Here is a 25,454-nt window from a genome sequence, read left to right on the forward strand (position 1 = left end):
TGTTTGCATTTTAAAGGGGAAGGAAACCTAGTAGGCGCAAAACCCCTCCCCCCTCCCGTGTGTTGCCCACCCTCCCTCCACCCCCCCATGCCTTCCCGTCCCGCTGGGCAAATGCCCCTAACTTGCTACTTACCCTTCTGCACAGGTCCAGTCCAGGGAGTTCACAGACGACATCTTCTTCCACGCGATCTTCTTCCAGCTTAGACCGGCGCATGCGCAGTAGGAGCATTTCGCCGATACGATCTACTGCGCATGCGCCAAAAGTCACGAAGACTTCGTGACTTTTGGCGCATGCGCAGGGAACCGTACCGGCGAAATGCTCCTACTGCGCATGCGCCAAAACGCCGTTCAAAGCAGGAAGAAGATCGCGTGGAAGAAGATGTCGTCTGTGAACTCCCTGGACTGGACCTGTGCAGAAGGGTAAGAAACAAGTTAGGGGCATTTGCCCAGCGGGATGGGTAGGCCAGGGGGGAGGAGGGAGGGTGGGCAACACACGGGAGGGGGGGAGGGTTTTTTGCGCCAACTAGGTTTCCTTCCCCTTTAATGAGCCCATACTTTTATGTTTACTAAGCATGCTATGTTTGGGCTGCAGTTATAGCTACAGGTTATTTTCTGCCCATTTCTCTTGTCAAAAATGCTCAAGCTCTGTCAAGTTAATGAGCAACAATTTCTAAGTTTTGCCACAGATTCTCAGTTGACCTGAAGTCTGGATATTTTTGGTTTTGTGTCCTACAGAAAGCTGAACTTTTGCCTAAGTCTCAGGTCTGCTGCAGGCTGAAATGTTTTTTCCTTAGAATTGCCCTTTATATATGTTTATTTTCATCCATACCTAAAGCATGATTCTACCATACAAACGTGTCACAAATGTAACATAACATTTATCATATAGCGGAAGGTCGGGTTAATAACAGTGGTACCTTTGAAAAAAAATATGCACTTTTGTATTAGTCAAAAAGGACTGTTATTTATCGCACTGCTAAACTTAACAAAATCTCTGGTGCAGGATTTATGCTGTTACTGAAGAGCTGTCCACTAGAGCCATTCTGAAAGGTCTGCTCTCCAAGGTGCTGAAGATTAACACAACTGATGTAGTTTGTTTGCCCATCAGTGAAAGCTTTCCAGTAGTTAATGGAGGAGATAAATAGTTTCATAAAATGAGTATGACCTGCATCTTTAGTTGCCTAAAATAATTTTATTATTGATACTTTCTCTCTACAGGAACTCTTCCTTGGGTAAAATTGATAGATAATTTTGAAGCTGAATATGACTATATCACTAATGAAGGAACGGTTTTCACATTCAAGACTAATCGTAATGCCCCAAATTACAAATTAATTAACATAGACTTCAACAATCCCAAGGAGACCAATTGGAAAGCACTTGTTCCAGAGCATCAAAAAGATGTATTGGGTAAGTATACAATTAAAATGTTTCCTGGGGTTTGTAATCACAAATACTTTGAGTAGATGCTACAAAATTAATTATTGATGATTTGCATTTTCTTTGCTATATTTTATTATTGTAGCGTTTTTTCACTTTCTCTCTGCTTTCAGGGTTTTAAATTTGTTGGTCAGGAACTGAAAAATCAAGAATTTGCCTATTCAAGCAGTATGTGTATACTGTAATGTGTAGCTGCATGCGGCTCCAAGTTTACATATCTGTTTTTGTTCTGGATTTCTTTAAAGAAAAATGTTAAGCAAACAATAAACAAAAGGATCCACATGGACATCTCTTCACTTGGCTCTCAGGCTAATGACTGGTTCATATTAAGGGTCTGCGTCGACTCATCAGAGGACTGGTACATTCCTTGCCTGATGAGATTTTAAACCTGCCCAATAGATGGTGCATTTTGCACCTTACATGATACAATAAGCTGCTGGCTTTGATCATGTCTTCATGGTGCAGACTCTAGTCCATCCCCATTCACTTCTCTCTGCCTTTCCTACAGGTGGAGAGAATAGAGCTGTACGCCCAGTGGACCCTCACCCTAAAGGTCATGCCATCTGTAGTAATGGTAAAAGGGAGACGATAGGCCAGGTATGGGTGAAAATATTATAAGCTCTGTTTTAGCTAGGTGTAGTTTGAGGTGGCCGTGATTCATTCAGGAGACAATATGTAGGAGGCAGTTGGAGTCCTAGGGCACCCTCACACGAAGCCCAGCCATGGAAGAGGATTTGTTAGCGAAACCAACAGTGAAGACAAGTTGTTTTATACAACAAAAGGCTTTTTTTTCAAATTGGTCTTGCATTTGGTCTGCATTGGTTTTGCATTGGTCTTGCTTATAATAATATACAATTGCAAACAACCGTCTGCAGTTAGCTGTTGTGCCAGGGCCCTTTTGTTTCCTAATCTGCTCATTGCCTGTGCTTGGGTGTAAGGGGTGCCAGTGGAGGAACACAAGTTTGACTTTTGAAGCTGCCCTTTCACAGTTGCTACTGCCAGAGATTGTAAAATGTACATTCTGAGGAAAATAAAGATTTTCCACAAATAACATATTTCGCAATCTGTGGCGGTTGAAACCGTGGTTGAACCTTTTGTATATAAATAGGTCATTTTGGTGGGTTTTTTAAAATACAGATTTTTGTTCAAGAGTAACATAGAAAAAACAAATGTTGCTATACTTTTTAATGAAAAGATTGATTTTACACAATAGTTTTTAGATTGTGCTGCTTTTGAGAGTTCTTTTTCTGTTTATTGTATAATATAAAATGCTTCAAACTCACATAATTGCCCGTTTCTTCACAAGGTTAATTAAGGGACTAATCATTTGTATTCTTATGATAGTGAATCAGACTTTCTAACGCAATCAGTAACAGTTGGGGTTAATTAAGTCAGCAGGGACTGGCTAAATTTAGAGATCCTTGAAAGTGTAGTTCATAAGCAAATATCCATACAAAATTAAAGCAAGATGCTTATTAAAAGGGAAAGAATAGTTTTTGGCTACATAGTCTTCATATAATATTTTAGACAGAGTACTGTTAATTTTTCAGTTTAATTATGTGTCTTTAAAGGGAGAACATTTCCCCATTTTTATATGACACAAGTAGCTGAGCTTATGTAAAAAGATTTAAATTGTTTAAACTTTCTGAACTTCCAAAAAAAGAAATATATATTTTTTCATTACACAGTTATACCTGATTCCACAGATTGTAACAAAACCATGATACTAGTCAGAACCACATTCTATGAACTTCCAAAAAAAGAAATATATATTTTTTCATTACACAGTTATACCTGATTCCACAGATTGTAACAAAACCATGATACTAGTCAGAACCACATTCTATGGTGATGGATCTAACTAAGACTTGAAGGCACTTCTAAGTCCCAGACTCTTTTACTTCACAATGGAACAAGTTACACAGTAAATACCTTTTCTGCCTAAGCCGCATGAGCTCATAATAAAAAGAAAAAAGGGGCATATTTCCACTTTAAAGAGGAAGAAAAGTCTAAAATAGGCTACAAATTCTGTATTTTGTATACTAAACATAAACATTAACTTACTGCACCACAAGCCTAATTAAACAAATGATTTATGCTTCAGAGTTGGCCACAGGAGGTCATGATCTTTTAACTTTGTTAAACATCTTTGCAAGACTAAGACTGTGCACATGTTCAGTGTGGTCTGGGTTGCTTTGGGATCTTCATAAATGATCAAAACAGCACAAGTCAAATATTATCTGCCAGAAGCCGATATAGCAAGACTGATTAAAAATCAGAATATGCAGACTGCACTGAGTCCTGTGTTGTCATTTAATCTAATGTGGATTGTATAGTTTTTGTATTGTTTAATACAAACTTTCTCTGCAGAACCAGTGACTGCAGCAAAATAATCCTCCAAATAGAATCCCAGTTTATCTATCTGTTTAAATCTGGCTCCATGATCTTTGTCCCTGCAGCTGGAGTTGGAAACAGTAAAGGGTTTGTAAAGCCAAAATAAAATCCAATACAAATCTCTACACAGTCGCCGACTGCTCTACAGGGAAAGGAAAAAAAGCTGGCTGAGTTCTGCATGGCTGGGAAGTAAGGCAGGGGCTCCCCCCTGCTGTTCATAAATATGATTGTTTTCCTGCCGAGCAGCTAGGGACCGTCTGACATTCGTATCCACAGCAGTAAATGAAGGGAGAATTTCACTGCATACAGACCGTTTTTTTTATAAAAACGGTACACATTTTTTAATTAAAATATATTGAAGGTAGGTTTCTTTTTCATTAAGGAAAGTAAAAATTGGATTTTATTTTTTTTTGCCTTTACATGCCCTTAAAGACTGTTAACAGGTTACTGTAATACATGTTTACATTCACTAAAGGCAGGTGTGCAACTTGCAGAATTCCTTCTGTCTTTTTGGAAATTGGTGTTTCTAAAGTATTTAGCTCCTGCTTTTGACAACTAACTCTTGAATCTGGATTAGGTGTGTAGAATAGATTTTATTATCTGGCAGTAGATAATGGAAATACCCATTATTATAAATGTGATATTGTGTAGTCCTGTAGGAACTAAATATAAATTTACATGTTGGTTATTAACATGATTGTCTACCAGGTAAATGAAAATGTTCTGTATGCTTCAGATTCAAATAACTGGTGCACCATAACCATCCTTGGGCATTGATATTCAAATGTAATTTGCTTTTTAAAGGAGCAATTTTTGGGACTGTTAAAAGCAGTAATAATGTATCCTCCTGGCCTGCGTTAGATTTGTTGGGCAGTAAAAGGGGACAATAGAGACTCCAGTAGAAACCATAGGAGCTTGTGAGTGCAAGACCATTGGAAAAAGAGAGAAGCAAACGAGAATGCCACTAGATGCAGAAAGATATACATATTTATTGAATTTGTAAAGCCCCTGACCAATGCCTTCCTGAAATACATTATGGACCATGGTAATAAGATTTTCCACATTCCCCACCCAGGAATCTAGAGAAGGAGAGTTCATGCATAACAGCCTGAGACGCTGCCTATAGAGCCTGCAACTGCCAGACAAATGTCTATATTTGGACAACCCTTGGCCAATAAAAACATTTTTCCATATGATCTTGGTTTTTAAAAATAGTTTTCAAGATATTTACCACCGGGGCTGCTATTTGGTAGTCCTTAACCCCATTTCACTGGGTTTTTTGCCATGTGATGAACTGATGTTCTGCACATGCCCCTTACATTGTGGTTAATTTGCTTGCCTTTCATATGAATCATGTTACAATGACCTCTAAAAATTACAACTTCAACATTACAGTTACAGTTTGGGGATAGGAAGTGTTAGTATAGGGAGTCAGGAAAAAAAAAAGAAAAGTTGCAGAGGCTACCTGTAGCTCTCCTCCTATCGCCAGAATTGTTTACGATGTAATTTTGCAGTCGATGTTCCATGGGGACCATATTTCAGTGTGTTTATCTGGTCTGTTAATAAAGCGGTTAAATACAATACATTTTGTATGATGATAACTATGGGTTATTTAACTCCCTGGCGGGGAGGTCTAGCAAGGCTAGACGAATGTCTTTCTGTAGGGGCTTCTGAAATACTGAAAATGACTTTCCAATATGTAACAGCAATTGGGCAAGTCCACCAGGTATGTAAAATATTACCTACCTCCCCACAGCGGCAGTAGCACGTTGGAGTAGTGGAGCGACTCATTTTATGTTTCCTTTCAGGAGTGATATAGAGGCCGATTCTAATAAGGATATATTTTAGAAGACTATTAAACATATTGCAGCATGCTACAGCTTTGGTGAAAAAAGCTCAGATGGATTGCATGATATTATTGCAAAATCATACAGCAATAATCTGCAATGACAGTTGGTTAACAGCGCCATTTCAGTATCATTCGGTAAAGTAAACATAAGGTTTTCTGCAACAGAATATATATCTTATAAATCTTGCCCAACCTTCATTCTTTTGGAATCCACAAAAAAACCCATACAGGCAGCCCCCACTTTGTGGAAACGTTTAGGTCAATGGCACACAGGGCATTTTGTCTCCTATGGTAAATATGTGATACAATCTGAAGTAAATCACTAGTGTGAAAACATACATGTCACATATGCTTTCCAAGGTTGCCTCACTAGGAAACTTTTGGCTTTTTGTGTTGCATATGGTTTCTCACTGAAGTTACTGCTGATGGGCAGGAAACTAAGGACGGTTTGACACTAATGATAGGTTTACAATGGGTGACAAAAACGTCCCATGTGCCATCGCCCTTATACAAATAAGCTATTTATATGCAATTATAGACATTGTGGAGTACGGGTAAAAGTGAGAAGTGAAGTGCCATATATATATACAAAAGTGAAAGTACTGGCTTTGCCAAGAGGCATGGAAGGCAATATATGATTGCCTGCTAATATTTTTTTAAACAAGTTTATAGCCGGTTTGGATATTTTAATTACAAAATATAGGTTTCACTTATAATTGAAAATTACTTGTATTACACAACTTATTATTTCTGGGTGATGGGTACCCTTTAAGGAGCTAGGGAAAAAAACATAATAGATTATATTTAGTGAAAGGCTTCCTCAAATGCATCCAATAACAAACAGTGTATATGATAACATAAGCACTAAGTGTATGGCACATATCCATGGGCACATCCTTATTAACATATTATCATTCTTTGCAGAATGGGCTTCATGTGTTCATAAAAAATTCCTGGTATTATGCTACCTCCATGATGTGAAGAACATTTTGCATCTTCATGTCCTTGCCTCTGGATCTCATTTAAAGACTTTCCCTCTGGATGTTGGTAGTGTTGTGGGATACAGTGGTCAGAAGAAGGATTCCGAAATATTTTATCAGTTCACTTCATTTTTATCACCAGGTAGGTGATCTTGCAAATTTTGTTGGCTTAAGGTTTATGCGAACCTTTATTAAAGTTCAAATAAACAAATATATTCTGACGGTTAACCTTTCTGGAGCTTACCTTGCCAGTTTTGCTCTTTGTGACAGATATGGTCTCTATAACTCTAGTGGTACAGAAATACACTAAAAACAGCACCAAGGCGTAGTAGAGTATAGGTACAGGTACAATGCAATTGCAATTTATCTGACCAGATTGACTACAACAAATACAAAAATAGGCAATTGATCAATGCACATTCCCTAGTCCCATTTCACAAGTAATTGGATATCTATGCAAGTGCATATATCTTCAAATACAGGGGTTTTTAGTTACAAAGTTATGATCATAAAATTTCCCATATAGATATCAAATAACTAGTGAAACAGGACCCCAGAATGTTCCTTGTTCAATCCCCCTCTCTCCTGTAGATTCTAGTGGTACATTGACTAAAGGGAAGTATTTGCACATTGTTTTCTACAAATCAGTCTGAAAACACTAACAATCAAGCATTTTTCTTGTACAGGTATAGGACCTGTTATCCAGAATGCTCGGGACCTGGGGTCTTCATCATTCCTTAAGTCTACTAGAAAATCATGTTAACATTAAATAAACCGAATAAACTGGGTTTGCTTCCAATAAGGATTATTATATATTGGGATCAAGTACAAGCTACTGTTTTATTATTATTACACAGAAAAAGGAAATCACTTAAATTTGTAATTATTTAGATAAAATTGAGTCTATGAGAGACGGCCATTCCGTAATTCAGAGCTTTTGGGAAAACGGGTTTCCGGATAATGGATCCCATATCTGTATTAGACTTGCTGCATCAGGTGTGCAAACCATAACATGAATAAACTGCTCGTAACCTGTAGCAGTTGATGTCTAAATCACAATTGAGCAACAACTGCAATTTAGAGCAAGGTTTAATTGTAGTAACTAATAGCAACCAGTCTTAAATTAGTATTTACTGATGTGCTGAATCTTGCTATTTGCTATGGGTCATTGGGCTTGGGAAAATATTTAGCTTTTATTTTATATTCTATTTTTTTTTTCTTTATATTCTCTTCAATTCTGTGAAGATGTGGGTTATATGTACCCAATGGTATTTTTATTATTCTAATGTATTTTCCTACTGCAATGTCCTATTTCTTGCAAATCTTGCAAAAAAACATTTGTTTTCAAAACAAGCTATAAAATTTGCTGAGGATGCATATTCAGTTTGATCAATTTTAATTGCATTGAGAGTTCAATTTAAAAAGGCTTCCACTTAAAATTATTATAAATTATTTTTATGTTTCTTCTTAATGGGAGTAGAGGGCAAATTCAGGAACTATTGCAAGTTTGACTCCAAAATCCAAACATATTTGGACATTTCTCTGTGTGCATCTCTTAACGTATCTTGCAAACGAGTGGGCATTTTTGAGGTGCAGATATATTTGTTTGACATAGTGATAGCCCTTTTTGTTGTGATTACATGAGTATCTCCATTATAATTAAGTATAGCAGGCAGCATTCCCTGCTGCAATGATATGTTTAACCACTTGAAGACCAGTACTTGTTTCAGGCTATCCATTTCTCTCCTTTTTATTTGTTACTTTGTTTCTAGGTGTGGCTTATATGTAATTTTAACATTTTTGAGAGTGGAGATGTCAAGTTTTTGGAACTTTAAAGTGGACCCGTCACCCAGACATAAAAATCTGTATAATAAAAGTCCTTTTTAAATTAAATATGTAATCCAATTTCTTTTTTTTATTAAAGCATTCATAGCTGTTGGAAACTCATTTAAAAATATCAGCTGTCAATCAAATATTGCCTACCCCGCCTCTATGCCTAGGCATAGAGGCGGGGCAAACAATTACTTTCACTTTCCATTCAGCACTTCCTAGATGTCACCGCTCTCCCTACATTCCCCGAGCTCTCTTAATGATTTAATTGTGTAACCAGTGCATGTGGATGGACATTGGGTCCCTGTCCCCTGGTGCACAAACAAGATTCTGAGATGATACAAGGCTTGCCTTAATAACAGTGTCCACAAAATGGCTCCTTCCTGGTTGCTATAATTATGAGTTCCCAGACTGATGGAAACAAGATTCAAATAATTTATACAGTGTAATTAAAGTTCATTTTGCTTGACTAACATGATGAAATAGCATTTGGAATAATTTTGTTTGGGTGACGGGTCCCCTTTAAAGAGTTATTTACTTTCAGTCTCCCCAGCAGGCTGATAAATTAAAGCTCAACAAAAGATTATACATCCTTGATGTATTGATTGGCCTCAAGAAATATAAAAGTTTTTAGGAATATAATGATGGGAAATGTAGTCATGGGTCCTTTTTTTCTAGAAAACTTTGTAATGTTTAGAACATAAGCAGGTTTAACTTTGTTTGTTAGTATAAAAAGACATTCCCAGATATGGTGGTGAGAAGATTGGAATCTGTCAGGCTCTGAATTCAGCTGCTGATACTAAGCAGCTGCTGTTTGAGAATATCAACAAGATGCAGTGAGATCACAGGCACTTTAAAGTAACTTTGCTTTTCTTCACGGCTAAGCAATTGACCATAGTAGTTGGTTAAGGAATAGAAATTAATAATTTGTATGCCATGGGCTGCAAATGTAGGTTTGGTAAATAGGATTATGCTGTATACAGTGGCACTAATGTAACTGATTCTCAATTTTTTTTCCTTTTGGGTAGTACCCAAATACGTTGCATGCCTTGCTAAAGTATTCAGATCCTTGACAAAAATCCTAAAAAACAATACTGTGATGTTTCAAAGCACTAAAAGAAAAAGGGGCATATAGAATAAGTGGAATATGCAAATTTAGTAATGTGGAAACCCAAGGCCAAATCTCACATCTCTCAACTCTATGGAAGAAAAATAAAAAATAGTGCTAGGCATAAACAAGGTGCCAGTCTATAATTCTGACTATCCTCTGTTGCAGATCTGTTTTATACCTTGCTATATTAAGTCAATTTCACCAAGGCATAATTAAAATCCATTTACATAACCAAACATTAAATACCCCAATACGATAGGCCCCGGTAAGAAAAGCAACAAAGACAATAATAATAAACCAATAGCTGATTTGAGTCCAATTTTATTTTTTAATACTTTTGTGTTATAAGACTTAAGCATCCTTGTTAATGGGGGAAAACAGACGTGATCAATTTAATGAGAGTTTCAAAAAAGCATAAAATATATCATAAAGCATAATTAGAGTTTGAGAATTGATCTTCGCAGGGACAAATGAAGGATGATTAACCACTAGCTGGTATGCATTTCATTGACTACATATATCCAGCTTGTGAATCATAAAAAGCCTTGAACAGGCTTACATTTGGGGCAATAGAGAGAGGCTCCTTTGCAGTGGGAGTTTTGGACATATACTTAATATACATTGGTCCCCAAAAGGTTAAACTTCAGCTTCTCTTAAACAGGTATGGGACCTGTTATCCAGAACGCTTGGAACCTCGGGATTTTCTAAGAAGGGTTCTTAACATAATTTACATCCTCATATGTCTATTAAAAATAATGCAAAAGTTAAATATACCCAATATAATTGTTTTGTCTTCATTAAGGATTAATTATATCTTAGTTAGGATCAAGAACAAGGTAAAGTTGTATAACTGAGAAAAAGAAAATCATTTATAAAAATTAGAATTCAAATTATTTGCTTACAGTGGAGTCTATGGGAGATGACCTTCCTGTAATTTGAAGCTTTCTGGATAACAGGTTTCCCGATAACTGTTAACATATATCCATACTTGCATTTTGTATACTGAAGAGGTTTTTTTTAACTGAAAGCTAGTGTTTGGAGGCATTTAATGTTGATGGTGATGTTTGTTTATGTGAATTTATTAGATCTGGGTTAAGACAGTTACATAGTTAATGTTGGTTGGAAAAGGAGCAACATTCATTATGTTCAGCCACTTCAAATGAACCATGTACCGACCTATCTATACAATAAAAAATATATATACCAATATCAATACTAACTGTAGATCTTAATATCACAATAGCCTTGGATATCAAGGTAGGGGGCATACCAGGGACATATAAAGAGGCAAAAGTATGTTTTCATTACTCAAGTTAATGCCCTTTTTTATGCAAGACAGAACATTGTGGGATTCATTATCCAGAAAACGTTGACTCCATGCAGGGGCGTAACTAAATGTTACTGGGCCCCACCGCAAATCAGTTTTAGCGCCCCCCCGAACTATCCAGAAGTTTTCCTGTTTTACCAATATATATTAAAATTGCTCATAAATTATGGCCTTGCAGGGTCTGCTTCCTCTGTAGTTACACCACTGACTCCATGATAATCCAATAACTCAAAAATGATTTCCTTTTTTCTCTGTAATAATAAAACAGTGCCTTTTACTTAATCCTAACTACAATACAATTCATCCTCATTGGAGGCAAACCAATACTGGGAACCAATACTTCCCTTATCTTGAAAACCCAGAGCCCGGTCCAGAGCATTCTGTATAACAGGTCCCATACCTGTACTTTATTTGCTTAGGTAGCCATTGAATGAGACTGCATACAGTTACACAGATTGTTGTCCCCAAAATCCCTTCTCAAAATCCTTCTAAATTAAATGGCATGCCCTCCTTTTTCAAAGTCCTACCAGATTAGTAGAACATTACCCAATGTAATGCTTTATTAAAAATGCCTACTTTAATTATTATTGAAATTTTTATATATGCCCCTATCCGATCCTGTGAGAGGGGTTGTTTTTCTGCAGGAGTGGGGTTGCTGATTCCTCCAATATAGATATGAAGGGATCAGCAGTGGAGGGGTTAAAGGGAAAGGAAATTATTTGTATAGTGCATGTTGCAGCATCCAATGCAGCCATTATACGTGCCCTAAGTATGCCGGTACCTCAGGAGATTAAACGTCTTGTCTAGAATAGCAAGGATTTGCCACAGGGACTATAGAATGAGTTGCACCATCATAGGCTGATCACTTACATTAAGCGTTTCTGTGTATGTTCAGCCTCTTTGTCAGCCATCCAGATATAGGAAGGGTCGCTGGGCATGTGCTGTAGCGCTTAAAGAGATACTGACACCAGAAATTAAACCTTTTTTTACATCTATTGTAACATTGTGTTTGCATGCTTTTTAAAATGTTACCATAAAAGTCTGCCTGAAATGTTTATATTCCTCTATATTCCTCTATTAGGGACCTGACATATTTGTGCAGCAATAGTCCATTAGAATTAGAATCTGTAACTGACCGGTTAAGAATGGACAGGTTTAGGAACTTCAAGTAACAATTGCTTACTAAAGCAGCTCTATCAGGAATAAATTATCAACATGATCCATAGGTAACTTATGGGGCCTTTTAAATATGTGTTATGTGTTAATAAAGCTGTGTAAAAGAAATAGTATTATAAGGAGTGTTTTTTTACACCATGCAAACACAAGATTTGCCACCTTTATTTTACACTGAATCTGATCTTTTTAAGTAAGTTCCAGTGCAAGCTGCTGAAATAAAAAGTGTGTAAAAATTTTTGCCTTTTTTACATGAAGATGCCTAGCAAATTATTCCACCATTTTTTACACCATAATAAATCTGCCCCGTGATGTACAATAATATTTTGAAGAGTAATTTTTTTTAGTGCAGTATCACTTTAACACCACTCTACACACACAGAACCCAGAATTGGGTAAGCACTTTAATTTAATATAGAAAGGAGCATTATATTGAGTAAAGTTCTATCCAAAAGGTGGAAATGCACTTTAAAAATACCCACCAACAACCATTTTAGTCTATAATTCACATTTATGTTATTTCTACCAAAATACATAACCTTGCATTTATTAACATTGAATCTTGTCTGCCTATTTGCTGCCCATTTCTCCAATTTTGTCAGATCTCTCTCTGCAAAGTGGCAAAATCCTGCATGGAAAAATGTAGTATCATCACCAACAAAATAAGAAACAGTACTTTCAATGCTAACCTTACAGTCATTAATAAGCAACCTAAAAAGCAAAAGACCAAGAACACAGACCCCTGCAGTACTCCACTAACAACAGTGGTCATGTGAACATATTCCATTTACAACCACTCTTGGTAAACTATCATTTAGTCATTTCTCTATCCTAGTACAAATATAATGTTCTAGGCCAATATTCATTAATTTAATATAATAAATAACCTTCTGCTAAGATGTCAAAGTTTTTACTCATGCAGTTAGATAAAAGAGTATGCCACCCCACTGTTAAAATGCAGATTCTGTTCATACAATATTGATAGTTCTAATTTATGATTGGGTTTAGAATATATTCATAAATACAAGTAACTCTAAATAATATAAAAAAACATAATTGGTGAAAAAAAACGAGAATGTGTATCCACAGGGAGCATGCGTTCAGTACTCCTTGTGATCTTTATGAAGCTTTGTGCTTTATGTTTCATATGATATAACCGGTGGTAGTTCTCTAATCATTTACCTGAAATGCATCTCCTTTTTTAATACTTTTTGCGACAAGTAGTAAAAGTTTTTTAAGTTATGTTAGCATGAAAAATAGGTTTCCTTTTGTTTTAAATGTTGTATTATGAATAAAAGCCTTATGGGGTAATGTAATAAAAGACACTGTTTGCCCAGGAGCAGTAACCCATAGCAACCAATCAGCAGGAAGCATTTACTGGTTACCTGTCTAAAAGCAAACCAAATCAAAAAAAAGTTTTTCTGTGGTCAGCTCTAATCTCAAATTCTGATAAGTCCCCTAAGAAAAGCAGTCGTTTCCTTTGTGCTTCTTTTTTATACTTAACCTTTTGTAGTAGACACTTTTATCATACTGATCATATGATGTGTAGGGATGCTAGAAAATTTCATTTCCAAACTGGACAGCTGTAGAACAGAATTAATGTTTTATTATTTAAATAATGAAGTAATGTAAAACACTAATTTAGCTGTGTCCTTTCAGGCATTGTTTTCCACTGTGATCTGACCAAAGAAGAGCTAAATCCAACAGTTTTCCGTGAAGTATTGGTTAAAGGCTTTGATCCTTCTGACTATCAGACCATACAGGTACATACCATTTTCTGACATACCTATTTATTTCAGAACTGAATTTTGTTTTGTTTTTTAAAGCTAAGCTAGTTGCTTGTAATCTGAAGTTCGATAACTATGGAGAGCCAGAAGCTCTGTGGTTGATTCATTTGCATCAACCATAGTAGTATAATATATTCAATGTTAATGGAGACAGACAGCACACAGCATATTTTGCATTTCTACTTCCTATTGCCATTCACTCCGAATCTGTGATTCCTGTGGTACACAATGTGATGATTGTTGTGTAATGACGCCTGTCGGCTCTAAACAAGATTTAGAGTAAATAGATCAATGAACATGTGTTGGAAGAGAATAACCTCTAACCTGGCAGATAATTCTCTGTCAGGCTATATGAGGTCAAATAGAAAATAGCTGCTCTCTTTATAGCATCTTTTTAAGGTTGTAGCTGTAGCATGTGTCTTCATTTTTGATATATATTATCCATTAAACTATTTTGTGTTTCTGAATGTCAGTATACATTCCAAAATGTTTGCCTATTCTGATCATTGTTCTATTGACTTATGGGTGGCCAAAAATGCAAAAGAAATATCAACTACTGTATGATATTGTAATGATATTGATATAACCCATGAACACCATCATTCTACTGAGCACAGCTTCACTACATAAACCCTGGTCTCAATAAAGATCGTATGTAATACAATATATTACTTTAGTTCTGAGTGTACAGTTTTGTTTTATACAATTCCAGGGGCCCATTTACTTAGCTCGAGTGAAGGAATAGAAGAAAAAATACTTCGAATTTTAAATGGTTGAATATGGCTACTTCGACCATTGAATAGGCTACTTAGACTTCGAAGATTCGAACTAAAAATTGTTCGACTATTCGACCATTCGGAAGTCGAAGTACTGTCTCTTTAAAAAATACTTCGACCCCCTAGTTCGCCACTTAAAACCTACCGAGGCCAATGTTAGCCTATGGGGAAGGTCCCCATAGGCTTCCTAACAATTTTCTGATCGGAAGAAAATCGTTCGATAGATGGATTAAAATCCTTCAAATCGTTCGATCGAACGATTATTCCTTCGATCGTAGGAATAGCGCTAAATCCTTCGACCTCGATATTCAAAGTCGAAGGATTTACATTCGGCAGTCGAATATCGAGGGTTAATTAACCCTCGATATTTGACCCTATGTAAATCTGCCCCTCAGTGTAATATGTAAAATACATAGGTGGGACCACAAAAAAAAAAAATTTAAATTGAGGGCAAACATGATATGATTATAAAGTTTTTCTCTTCTCTAATGCATCTTATGCCTGCAAGAATATTGAAATGTATTTCTTACTTAAAGCTTGTTCTTTTTAATGAATGCTTGGGTATTGGCAGGAAAAAATATAAATGATTGATCACTTTGCATAGATAGCTCTTTGGATAGAACTACTGCATGCTTGTTTATATTTAAGAACATCTGTTTTGAGAGAATATGCTTTCCCAGCTCTTCTTTAGAATGTGTTTTTCAAAAGCTTTTCATCTAGAAAAAGGTATGATGGGCTTTGTTCAAAAAGAATTCTCTGTACAGTTGTTTTCATGCTGCTTAGATACTTTGAAATGAAATAATGAAAAATGTACTCCTGCGAAGTATGGATTGTCATACTCCAGCAGAGATAAGGTGTTCATCTGTATTTCCTTAGGACAAAAATGTTGGTTATGTGTACATCTCTGCTGCTTTGTTGTTTTTAAAATTAAAAATCCTTGCTAACCATGAAATGAGGCTGTTCCAAGATCACTAAGCTGGAAATTGCCTTGTAATTGCCGGCCACCATGAATCTCCACAAATGAACACAGAACATCTCAACATACAGTACGTCTCACAGTATACGATTTATATTGATAGATATATACAACATATGTATGGGTTTTCTAAAAAACCCAAAATGTGAGTAGTGCATTTCAAATGTCATGGCTAATTCTTTAACCCCTATAAGCAAACCTCACTGTGGGTCATTTATAGACTTTGAGCAGAGTACCGTATATACTCGTGTATAAGCCGAGTTTTTCAGCACCCAAAATTTGCTGAAAAATTCTACCTCGGCTTATACGCGAGTCATACGCAGAAGGCTGCAAAACAGGCTGCGCTTCATGAGCTCCTCCATGTCCCCTGCACCCCTGATGGGGCTCCTAATCCATCGCTTCCTACCGTAAGTACCGGCGCACAGTAGAGGAGATGCACTATTCAGGGATGGAGATCAATGCGGCCCCTATTGAAACGCTCCGTTGCCGGGAATCGAAGACAGTGCAGTGATTTTGTCTCCCGCTCCCTCGGAGCTTTTCTTCTCTGCAGCAGACTATTCTTTTCAGAGCTTCCCTTGCTGCCGCTCCTCCTCCCTTGTCACAGTCTCTGCTGCAGGATCAAATTACTTCGGCTGTGACAGGGAGAAGGCGAGCGCGCTACCAGCAGCTGTGTGTGTGCATCTGATTGGCCAGCAGCACTCAAATGGTTTTCAGCTCGGGAGAAACGGAAGCAAGGAAGGAGCTGCTACTATCACATTAGCACTGCAGTCTGCAGGCTTCTCACCACTTTCCCACCCATACGGTCAGTCAGTGCCTCTGTTAAGTTGTCCCTGGGTTATTGTGCTGGCTACTGGTCCACTTTCTAGTTAAAGCCAGAGAGCAGTGCAGGCATTAAATCTGTGCCATTCTGCTATGATATCTGGGGGTATTATACATGTACTTGCTGCTGTGCCATCTTTTTGTGAGCTCTGGGGGTATTTAGTAATAGAGTGCCAAGTCTCCCAGTCCATCATTTCTCAGCCTAGGCTTATATGCGAGTCAATAAGTTTACCCAGTTTTTCTAGGTAAAATTAGGTACCTCGGCTTATACGCGGGTCGGCTTATACACGAGTATATACGGGTATATTTATTTGCATATGGTTGTTTGTGCATGTTTCCTCCAAACACTTATCCATGCATGTTTTTCATTTTTTTGCGAATTGTAGTGAAGTGCAAATATTCACAAAAAAGATGAGTGTTTTGCATGACAATGAACACTGTACATTGGTGATAATTTGCAAATATAAATTAGAATTTGTGCACTTCCTTAAAGTGGACATGTCACCTACACTTAAAAAGCTGCATAATGAAAATCCTATGCAAATTAAACATGGAATACATTTTTTTTTTCATTAAAATATCCTTCCATGCTATAACGGTGTTTAAATATCTGCCCTGTCAATCATACGACTCAGGCATAGAGGCGGGGCAGTCAATTACTTTAACTTTTCCTTCAGCTATTCCTACAGGTCACTGCAAATCTCACATTCCCCTTCCCTCCTATCGCTCTATAATTGTGTACCGTACAGTGCATGGGCATTAGGTCCCCCATTCTAGTGCATATATATAAGATTTTGGGGTGATAAACAATTTGTTTTTATAACTGTGTCCACAACATGGCTCCTGCCTGCTTGCTGTGATTTTGTAATTCCAAGACTGAAGGAAACAAAACTGAAATAATACATATAGTGTAAGTAAAGTCTATTTTGCTCAACTAACTTGATTTGGACTTATTTCTAAGGGTGACTGGTCCCCTAATGTATATTTAACATAAACTGAATACAGCGTGTGTGCATATATATTTGTAATTTGAGATTTAGCCATATTTTAAAAGCTCTTAAGGACTATTATAGTGCAAATTTTGGCCAATTTTATAAATATAAACACACCCAGGGCAAGTATGTTCACTGTGCAAATAATTCTGCGCTACAGAACTTATAATTGAGTTTCACCATCTGCATTTTGTAACAGTAACATATCCCCCTAAAAAACTACTTTTTAAAATATGAATGAATCGGCGATGATTGTTTGTGTAGTTTCTTTTGCACAATAAACTATAAACAATACATATACTGCTTACATATACTTTATAGATTCAGTTTCAGTGACCTGTAAGCACTTTGTGGAGTAATAAGCAATAGGAAACATAGTTCTCAGAAACACTGTATTGTTCTTGTTCTGTGTGTAGTATTGTTTTTCTTGTTGGACCCATTTCTGCAAGTGATCACTTTCTAAATATATGCTTATAATAATTATATGTAATAATTAATATATAATAATATATTAAAATAAATATAAAATAAAATATAATAATTAAATCTAATAATTATAATATATGCCTGAATGGACCACACCCATTTAGACATTTATTTTGTTTTTAAAAAGTAGTATGGGTGTAAATAATATATCCAACTGCTATTAAAACCTACTGAGCACTTGGAAATTTGATGAATAGCATTTATCACTAAGCAATTTCTTGCAGCAGTGCATTTAATGAGACTTCTTTCAATCTGTTATGATATCTGAATTTTCTTATGAGCTACAAATAAACTACCAGGGTAACTGACGATTGCTTGCTATCTGGCTTGTTTCTTATCCCATGGGCAGTATATGGAATTGCTAGCTCATAAAGACTAATGTCAAACTACCCTTTTAGTGAAACCAAAGGTTTCCCTTCCTAGTACAGTTGCTGCAGGAAAACTAGAGGATTATAAATTAATTGGTTTACAGTGGATATGATTGGCATATTTTAAGACCGCAACGGGTGCTAAAAACAGCAAATGAAATAAATGTTTCTATACATTCTAAACATTCTATTACAGTTTAATTTACTTATGATCATGCAATAAAGCTTGTATAAACTCATTGGCTGACCTGTACCTTTTCCAGTCACTCTAAAGCAATTTACATCAAACAGAGCCTGACTTATAGCATCTGTAACTGATTAGTACACCATATTCCACATTTGATTCCAGTCTTTATGTTCTGTATTTATTTTATGCTAACCTGCTAGGGGTTTTAACACCAGCACTGTCATAGTAAATGACCCCTGATATCCCCATGGTCATTGATCAATAAGTTGGCACAACTGGAGCAGAGCCTATGTATTCCTTACTGGAGAAACAGGAATCCAGGTGACATAACACCACATATATATTTCTGATCTCTCTGGGGAATTGCCCTAAAACCATTGCACATAACAACATAACAGGCAAAGGTTGTGACCTTCTCAGATTTTTGTATACTTTACATGGTGTATATAAATATCGGTTAATACACTTGTGGAGGCTCCCAGCTGGAGTCTTTTCATTTAGCTCTGTGGATGGCAAACATAATTACCTTTTCAGTACAAACAAATATGCAATGTTTTAATTTCCTAAGAATAAATATTTAATTGTTCATACTAAGCTTGGTGTAATGGTTTACAAGAAAAATGCATTTTCTAAATTGCTCTTCTCCGGATGACTGCACATGGATCAAAGAAATTAACATTTCTCTAATGCAGAGTTGTTAATATCACTATTGTATCACTGTACCTATGTATCACTTCTGACAAATATATTGTGCTGTTAGTGATATTTTGGTAATCTGCCTAGCCTTTATTCTTCATAGAACTGATTTTTGATAATTGCTAGATATTTCTGGTTTAGAAGCAGTGTTATTACATTATTTGTAAGTTGCTAACAGAATTCCCTTGCGGTGTAATTGATTTGTCATGGCTGGTGTGATTTAGTCAGCTGAGCTCTTGAACTTGAACATGTTAACTTGACATCTAGTGCCAAATGTAACTTGGAAATCTCTGCAGTCTATTATTTTTTTTACTATGATCACATCACATTTCAAATGCATTAGCAGCTACTTTTAATTTGTTTTGCTGTTGTGAAAGCAGTCCGATCATTACATGTCCATATTCTTTTGTCCTTTAGGGACTACAGAAAACGTTAATGGGAAAAAAGTAGGCCATCTTTTCTAATAACCAATGAAAACACAGTTTATGCCAATACAGAAGCTGGTATAATCCACTTTAAAATAATTGTACAAATCAGTCCTGTTTAATATTTTCTTCAGTTTATTATATATTATGCAGAAAAAGTAAAGTTTGGTGATACCTTTTATTGGCTAGCTGAATTAGTAACATTAGCAATTGTCATATAAAAGGTATCACCAAACTCTACTTTTTCTGCATTTTTTCAATGGATAACATGGTACAACATCTTAACATTTTATATTATGAATATACACATGAATGTTAATTTACTCGTATCCATCATTTTTTAATTATTAAATATAATAAATTTAAAATTCTGTGATGTTTGATGATAATTATGTATTCCTTACTATTCCCCATTGAGCAACCTATCTCTCATCATGAGTCAGTTTGATTTTAATTAACAGGTCTAAAATATTTTAATGTGAGAGGGTGGGCTCCCTTTGCCTCGTAGATGTATTGGAGCTAACGCTTACATGAAATGAGACTTAAAGGGGTTTTTTACCTTCAAAACACTTTTCTCAGTTCAGTTGTTTTCAGGTTGTTCACCGTAAATAAAGACTTTTCCCAATTACTTTCTATTTTATAATTTTTCACCTTCTAAAGCAGCTCTGGGGGGGGTCGCCGACTCTTTAACTGTTCTAAATTAATACATTTAGTTGATACATTTAGTTATCTTTGTCCCTGCTGAGCAGAATCCCTGAGCTTCATTAAAGGCAGCTGTTATAATTGATACAATAGTTGCTTATAGTCCATAGATATTGCAGAGAATTAACTAAATGTATCAACTAAATTTAGAGATTGTAACCGTTCAGAATGCTCCTGTATCATTGAGCTGCCAGACTGAAACACTAGAGACACATTAAATTTAAAGTATGGGAAAACTAAAAAATTAAAATACGGAAAGCAATTGAAAAAAGTCTTTGTTTATGGTGAACAATTTGAAAACAAAATTGTGTTTAGAAGGTGAACAATCCCTTTGAGTGTGTGTATATATATATATATATATATATATATATATATATATATATATATATATATATATATATATATATATATATATATATATGTATGTATGTATGTATGTATATATATATATATGTGTGTGTTTTTATAACATGGAGGAGCACTCACCAAACAAAAACACTGCATGCTTGGGTGCAGGTAAACTGTGTAAAAAATATAGAAAAAATACCACACTCAACAGGCTCAGTTACAGTAACTGATTTTAATAGAAAAACTCAAAAAACTTGAGATATAAAGCAGTTCTGTGAAGTGAAAAAATATAGCTTATAAATTATTGGCAGCCTTTCTAGCAAACAGATATTTGTCAATGAAAATGTTCAGTTATCAATTATAAACCCTTTCATTTTCAGTTGGGTTAATGCCTTCACACATCCTTTTCTGAAGCTGATGTAATCAGAGCACTAAAATAATCAGTACCGGTTTCACATGTTCATTTGCTACATTTTCTAGTGTTTCTAATTGTTATAGGATCACTTCTGTGAATTAGACGAAATTCTTTTATTCAGTGTCCTCTAGCGGCTCTGGATCTTTCTATAAAGCTGATACCTTGTGAAATGTGAAAAAATAAAATAGCAAGTGCTATGCCCCTTTTCCATGATAACATCCTTATCATACTTAAGAGCCTTATCCTGTTGGAAAAATATAATTTCCGATATGGCCCTAAAATGTACAGATTATTGTTAATGCACATTTCATTGCCCTCACAGAAAACATAGTAAGGATTTTGGTGCAAATGTTTTGGGACTTCAAATGCATCATTTTGAAGGCAGCTACTGGCATGTATTAGTAGTAAGACTAGAGTTCCCTTTTAGCCTCATCAGCTCTTCAAAGAAGCCTCACAAATGCAGCTGGTCATAAAGGTAAAACAACTAAACAATTACACACATACTTAACTAGAAAAAAAAATGTCTCTAGTGAAAGGCCTACAGATATTTCTAGGTCTTCTGCCACCTTAGGAAGCAGACCTAATGATACTGCCCTCATCCCCTTTGTGCCTAGTTCCACCCTGGTAAATTGCAGCATGAGGTAAGCTTCCAGGCTAAAATTGCGCTAGTTTGAACTCTGTAGGGCGTTTGAAGCATGATGGCTTTTGCAGTAGCCAGGCATTATTGTATATATGTAATATTGTTGTAGGTTTCAGTTATCTTACAAATCATTTTCTATCATTCATACGCAGCAGTTTAGTCCTAAATTTGAAAAGGTACTGTTTAAGACTCGTTTTTAATTTCTTATGATTACTCTTTGTTGTAAACATTCTGCATGCGTTTGCGAGAAATTCATTTATTATTTTAGATACTGGGTACAGTTTTGCAAAGGACATGGCTTTGTTCTTCTGGTTGCATGACCCAGCAGTGGTATTTATCAAAATTGTAAGTGTATTATTGTTTCCTTTACCTTGTATTCTGTAGTTTTTATGAATATGTTTCTGCCTAGGCTAACAATTTTCCATTCAACGGTTGTCCATCTACAGCCTTCCTTATGTGTTCCCACACCCTACTATAAAGTAAAACTATTCCTCTGAACAATGTAGGTCTCTATAAAAATATATTGCATAAAACAGCTCATATGTAAAAACTCTGCTTCATGTAAATAAACCATTTTCTTAATAATATACTTTTTTAGTAGCATGTACCACTGGATGATCCTAAGCCTAGGATTCCACTATTTTCACGGTGCACACAAACAAACCAAAAAAACATACGTTAGGTCGCAAGAGCCAATTAACAGACAAAGTTCTGTCTTTTGCTCTCATACTTCTTCCTGTTACATTTAGAGCTGCAGTATTTCTGGACAGGTGATCTCTGAGGCAGCACAGAGAATATCTAAGCAATATTTACTTAAAAATAAATAAATATATATATATATATATATATATATATATATATTCCAGTTTGGTAAGATTCTTTAATATGTCCCTTAATATGATGTAAACTATCTGTTGCTTAAAGGGATACTCTCATGGGGAAAAAACATTTTTTTTCAAAATTAATCAGTTAATAGTGCTGCTCCAGCTGAATTCTGCACTGAAATCCGTTTCTCAAAAGAGCAAACAGTTTTTTTTATATTCAATTTTGAAATCTGACATGTGGCTAGACATGTTGTCAATTTCCCAGCTGCCCCAAGTCATGTGACTTATGGTCTGATAAACTTCAATCACTCTTTACTGCTGTACTGCAAGTTGGAGTGATATCACCCCCTCCCTTTTCCCCCCCAGCAGCCAAACAAAAGAACAATGGGAGGGTAACCAGACAGCAGCTCCCTAACACAAGATAACGGCTGCCTGGTAGATCTAAGAACAACACTCAATAGCAAAAACCCATGTCCCACTGAGACACATTCAGTTACATTGAGAAGGAAAAACAGCAGCCTGCCAGAAAGCATTTCTCTCCTAAAGTGCAGGCACAAGTCACATGACCAGGGGTAGCTGGGAAATTGACAAAATGTCTAGCCCCATGTCAGATTTCAAAATTGAATATAAAAAAATCTGTTTGCTCTTTTGAGAAATGGATTTCAGTGCAGAATTCTGCTGGAGTAGCACTATTAACTGATGTGTTTTGAAAAAAACATGCTTTCGGATGACAGGATCCCGTTAAGTATTAATTTGGGGGGGGGTTAGTTTTCCTTTAAAGTATTCAAATTCTTTTGCATGAAGCCAGTGGTGGGATATGGTCTAGTAGTGAATTGGAGTAATGATATAATGTCATTGGGGCAATAATATTCAAAACTGGCGAATAAAGTCAGGCAGATCAGTTGTAAATTGCTGGAATACCAATATAGAAAAAGTATACTTCAAAATGATGCTTACATTGTTGCTAAGGATACACGGAATCGAGGATTTGGTCGAGATTTGGTGTTTTGTTTTTGTTTTTTTTGTCAAGATTCGCATTTAGCCGAATCCAAGTGCCTGGCCAAACTGAATCCGAATCCAAAATTTCATGTGACTTTTCTCACACAAACAAGGAAGTCAAACATTTTTCTCTTTTCCCTAATATACATATGTGAATTAGGGCTCAGATTCAGTTGGTATCATTCCAATCTTAAACAAAGGATTTGGTCGAATCTTTAAACAAAGAATTTGGTGCATCCCTTATTGTTCCACATTATTTCTGCCAAGTTTTATTTTCTACAGGTGGTGCAAACTTTATTAACTTCACGCAGCACAACAAGGCACAAAAACACAGCATTTATTTTAATGGAAAACCATTTGTTAATATTTTTTTTAAAATGAGTAGCATGGTGTGCCATTTCAGCTTTTGTCTAGATACAGTTTACTTCATCTGCTCATTGTGTCATACATGCACAAGTTTGTTCTGGTGGGATTTTAATATGTTTACAAAATGAGCTTGTTTAGCCTTCAAGCAGTAAGACAGGCAAGGTCAGTTATAGGAATAATGCTGATTAATGCATTTATATCTATTGCACTTCCCATTTTTAATGAGAGAGAGAGAAATAAACTATATTTCAGTGGCACTGTGGTCTTTGTCATGTTCGCTGGACATATTGTGATAAAATTAAACATTCTATTCGAAGTTCACTTTCCACTGAAATGCTTTGTTAGCACTTAGGCAGGTGAAGGTAATTTATACATAATCTCTGAAATATAAACTAATATAGATACCTCTGAAATGATACCTCGTGTGGTTTATTCATAAGGAAAATGATATACTACTTTTGCAGGAGAACGCTTTAAAGGAACAGTAACATAAAATTATGAAAGTGTTTTAAAGTACGGTACTAAAAATATAATGCATTTTTACGCTGCACTGGTAAAACTACTGTGTAGCAATGGGGGCAGCCATTCAAAGGAGAAAAGGCTCAGGTTACACAGCAGATAGCAGATAATCTCTGTACAGGAATAGGATCGCTTATCCGGAAACCCGATATCCAGAAAGCTCCGAATTACGGAATGGCCGTCTCCCATAGACTCCATTTTATCCAAATAATCCAAATTTTTAAAAATGATTTCCTTTTTCTCTGTAATAATAAAACAGTAGCTTGTACTTTATCCCAACTAAGGTATAATCAATCCTTATTGGAAGCAAAACCAGCCTATTGGGTTTATTTAATGTTTACATGAATTTCTAGTAGACTTAAGGCATGAAGACCCAAATTACGGAAAGATCCGTTATCCGGAAAACCCCAGGTCCCGGACATTCTGGATAACAGGTCCCATACCTGTAGAACAAAATGGTGTTATCTGTTATCCATTAGTTAACCTGTGCCATATAGCCTTTCTTCAATTTCCGCCATTGCTACACAGCAGCTTGTTTATATGAACTATAGTAGTGTTTCTGGAACAAACATCGGTTTTACCAGTGCAGGGCAATACTACATGATATTTTCATTACTTCAAACACTTTCATTTTTTGGTACTATGGTTCCTTTAATGTAAGATAAAGAAAATATTCTGTAAAAACTTTTTTTCCTCCATTTTTTAACTTTGCTGCAATAAATCACCTAAAGCCAAAGGCTTTGAAATGGACATTGAATTGCCCTTGTTCGCAAGGACAACACTAATATGGGTTTTCTTGGTGCTCTTGAATAAGAGCAAAGCATCTCTAGAGGTTTGGGATTTTTTTAGAATAATAAGTAGTGTGTGAATTGCAAGATTTAACCTCACCTGAGCATTATTATGGCATAAAATATTCAAGGACTAACGCAACTTGCAGCATACTGGTTGCTGTATGTGGAGAATCTTTGGTTTTGTTTGTTCCAGAGTATGTCTTTGTTTTGCATTCATTGTGGTATTTCCTTTTG

General features: G+C 35.9%; 1 protein-coding gene across 1 annotated transcript in view; it reads left to right on the top strand.

Moving 5' to 3' along the window:
• prep.S (prolyl endopeptidase S homeolog) overlaps positions 1-25,454 on the top strand; it is a 55,301-nt gene that overhangs the window by 17,807 nt on the left and 12,040 nt on the right. Inside the window, exons 8-10 of the mRNA XM_018265411.2 lie at positions 1,219-1,410; positions 6,608-6,805; positions 13,764-13,867. Coding sequence (XP_018120900.1) covers positions 1,219-1,410; positions 6,608-6,805; positions 13,764-13,867 — 494 coding nt within the window. The remainder of the gene's footprint in view (positions 1-1,218; positions 1,411-6,607; positions 6,806-13,763; positions 13,868-25,454) is intronic.

The sequence above is a fragment of the Xenopus laevis genome, chromosome 5S (assembly GCF_017654675.1).
Source record: "Xenopus laevis strain J_2021 chromosome 5S, Xenopus_laevis_v10.1, whole genome shotgun sequence".
Classification (NCBI taxonomy): Eukaryota; Metazoa; Chordata; class Amphibia; order Anura; family Pipidae; genus Xenopus; species Xenopus laevis.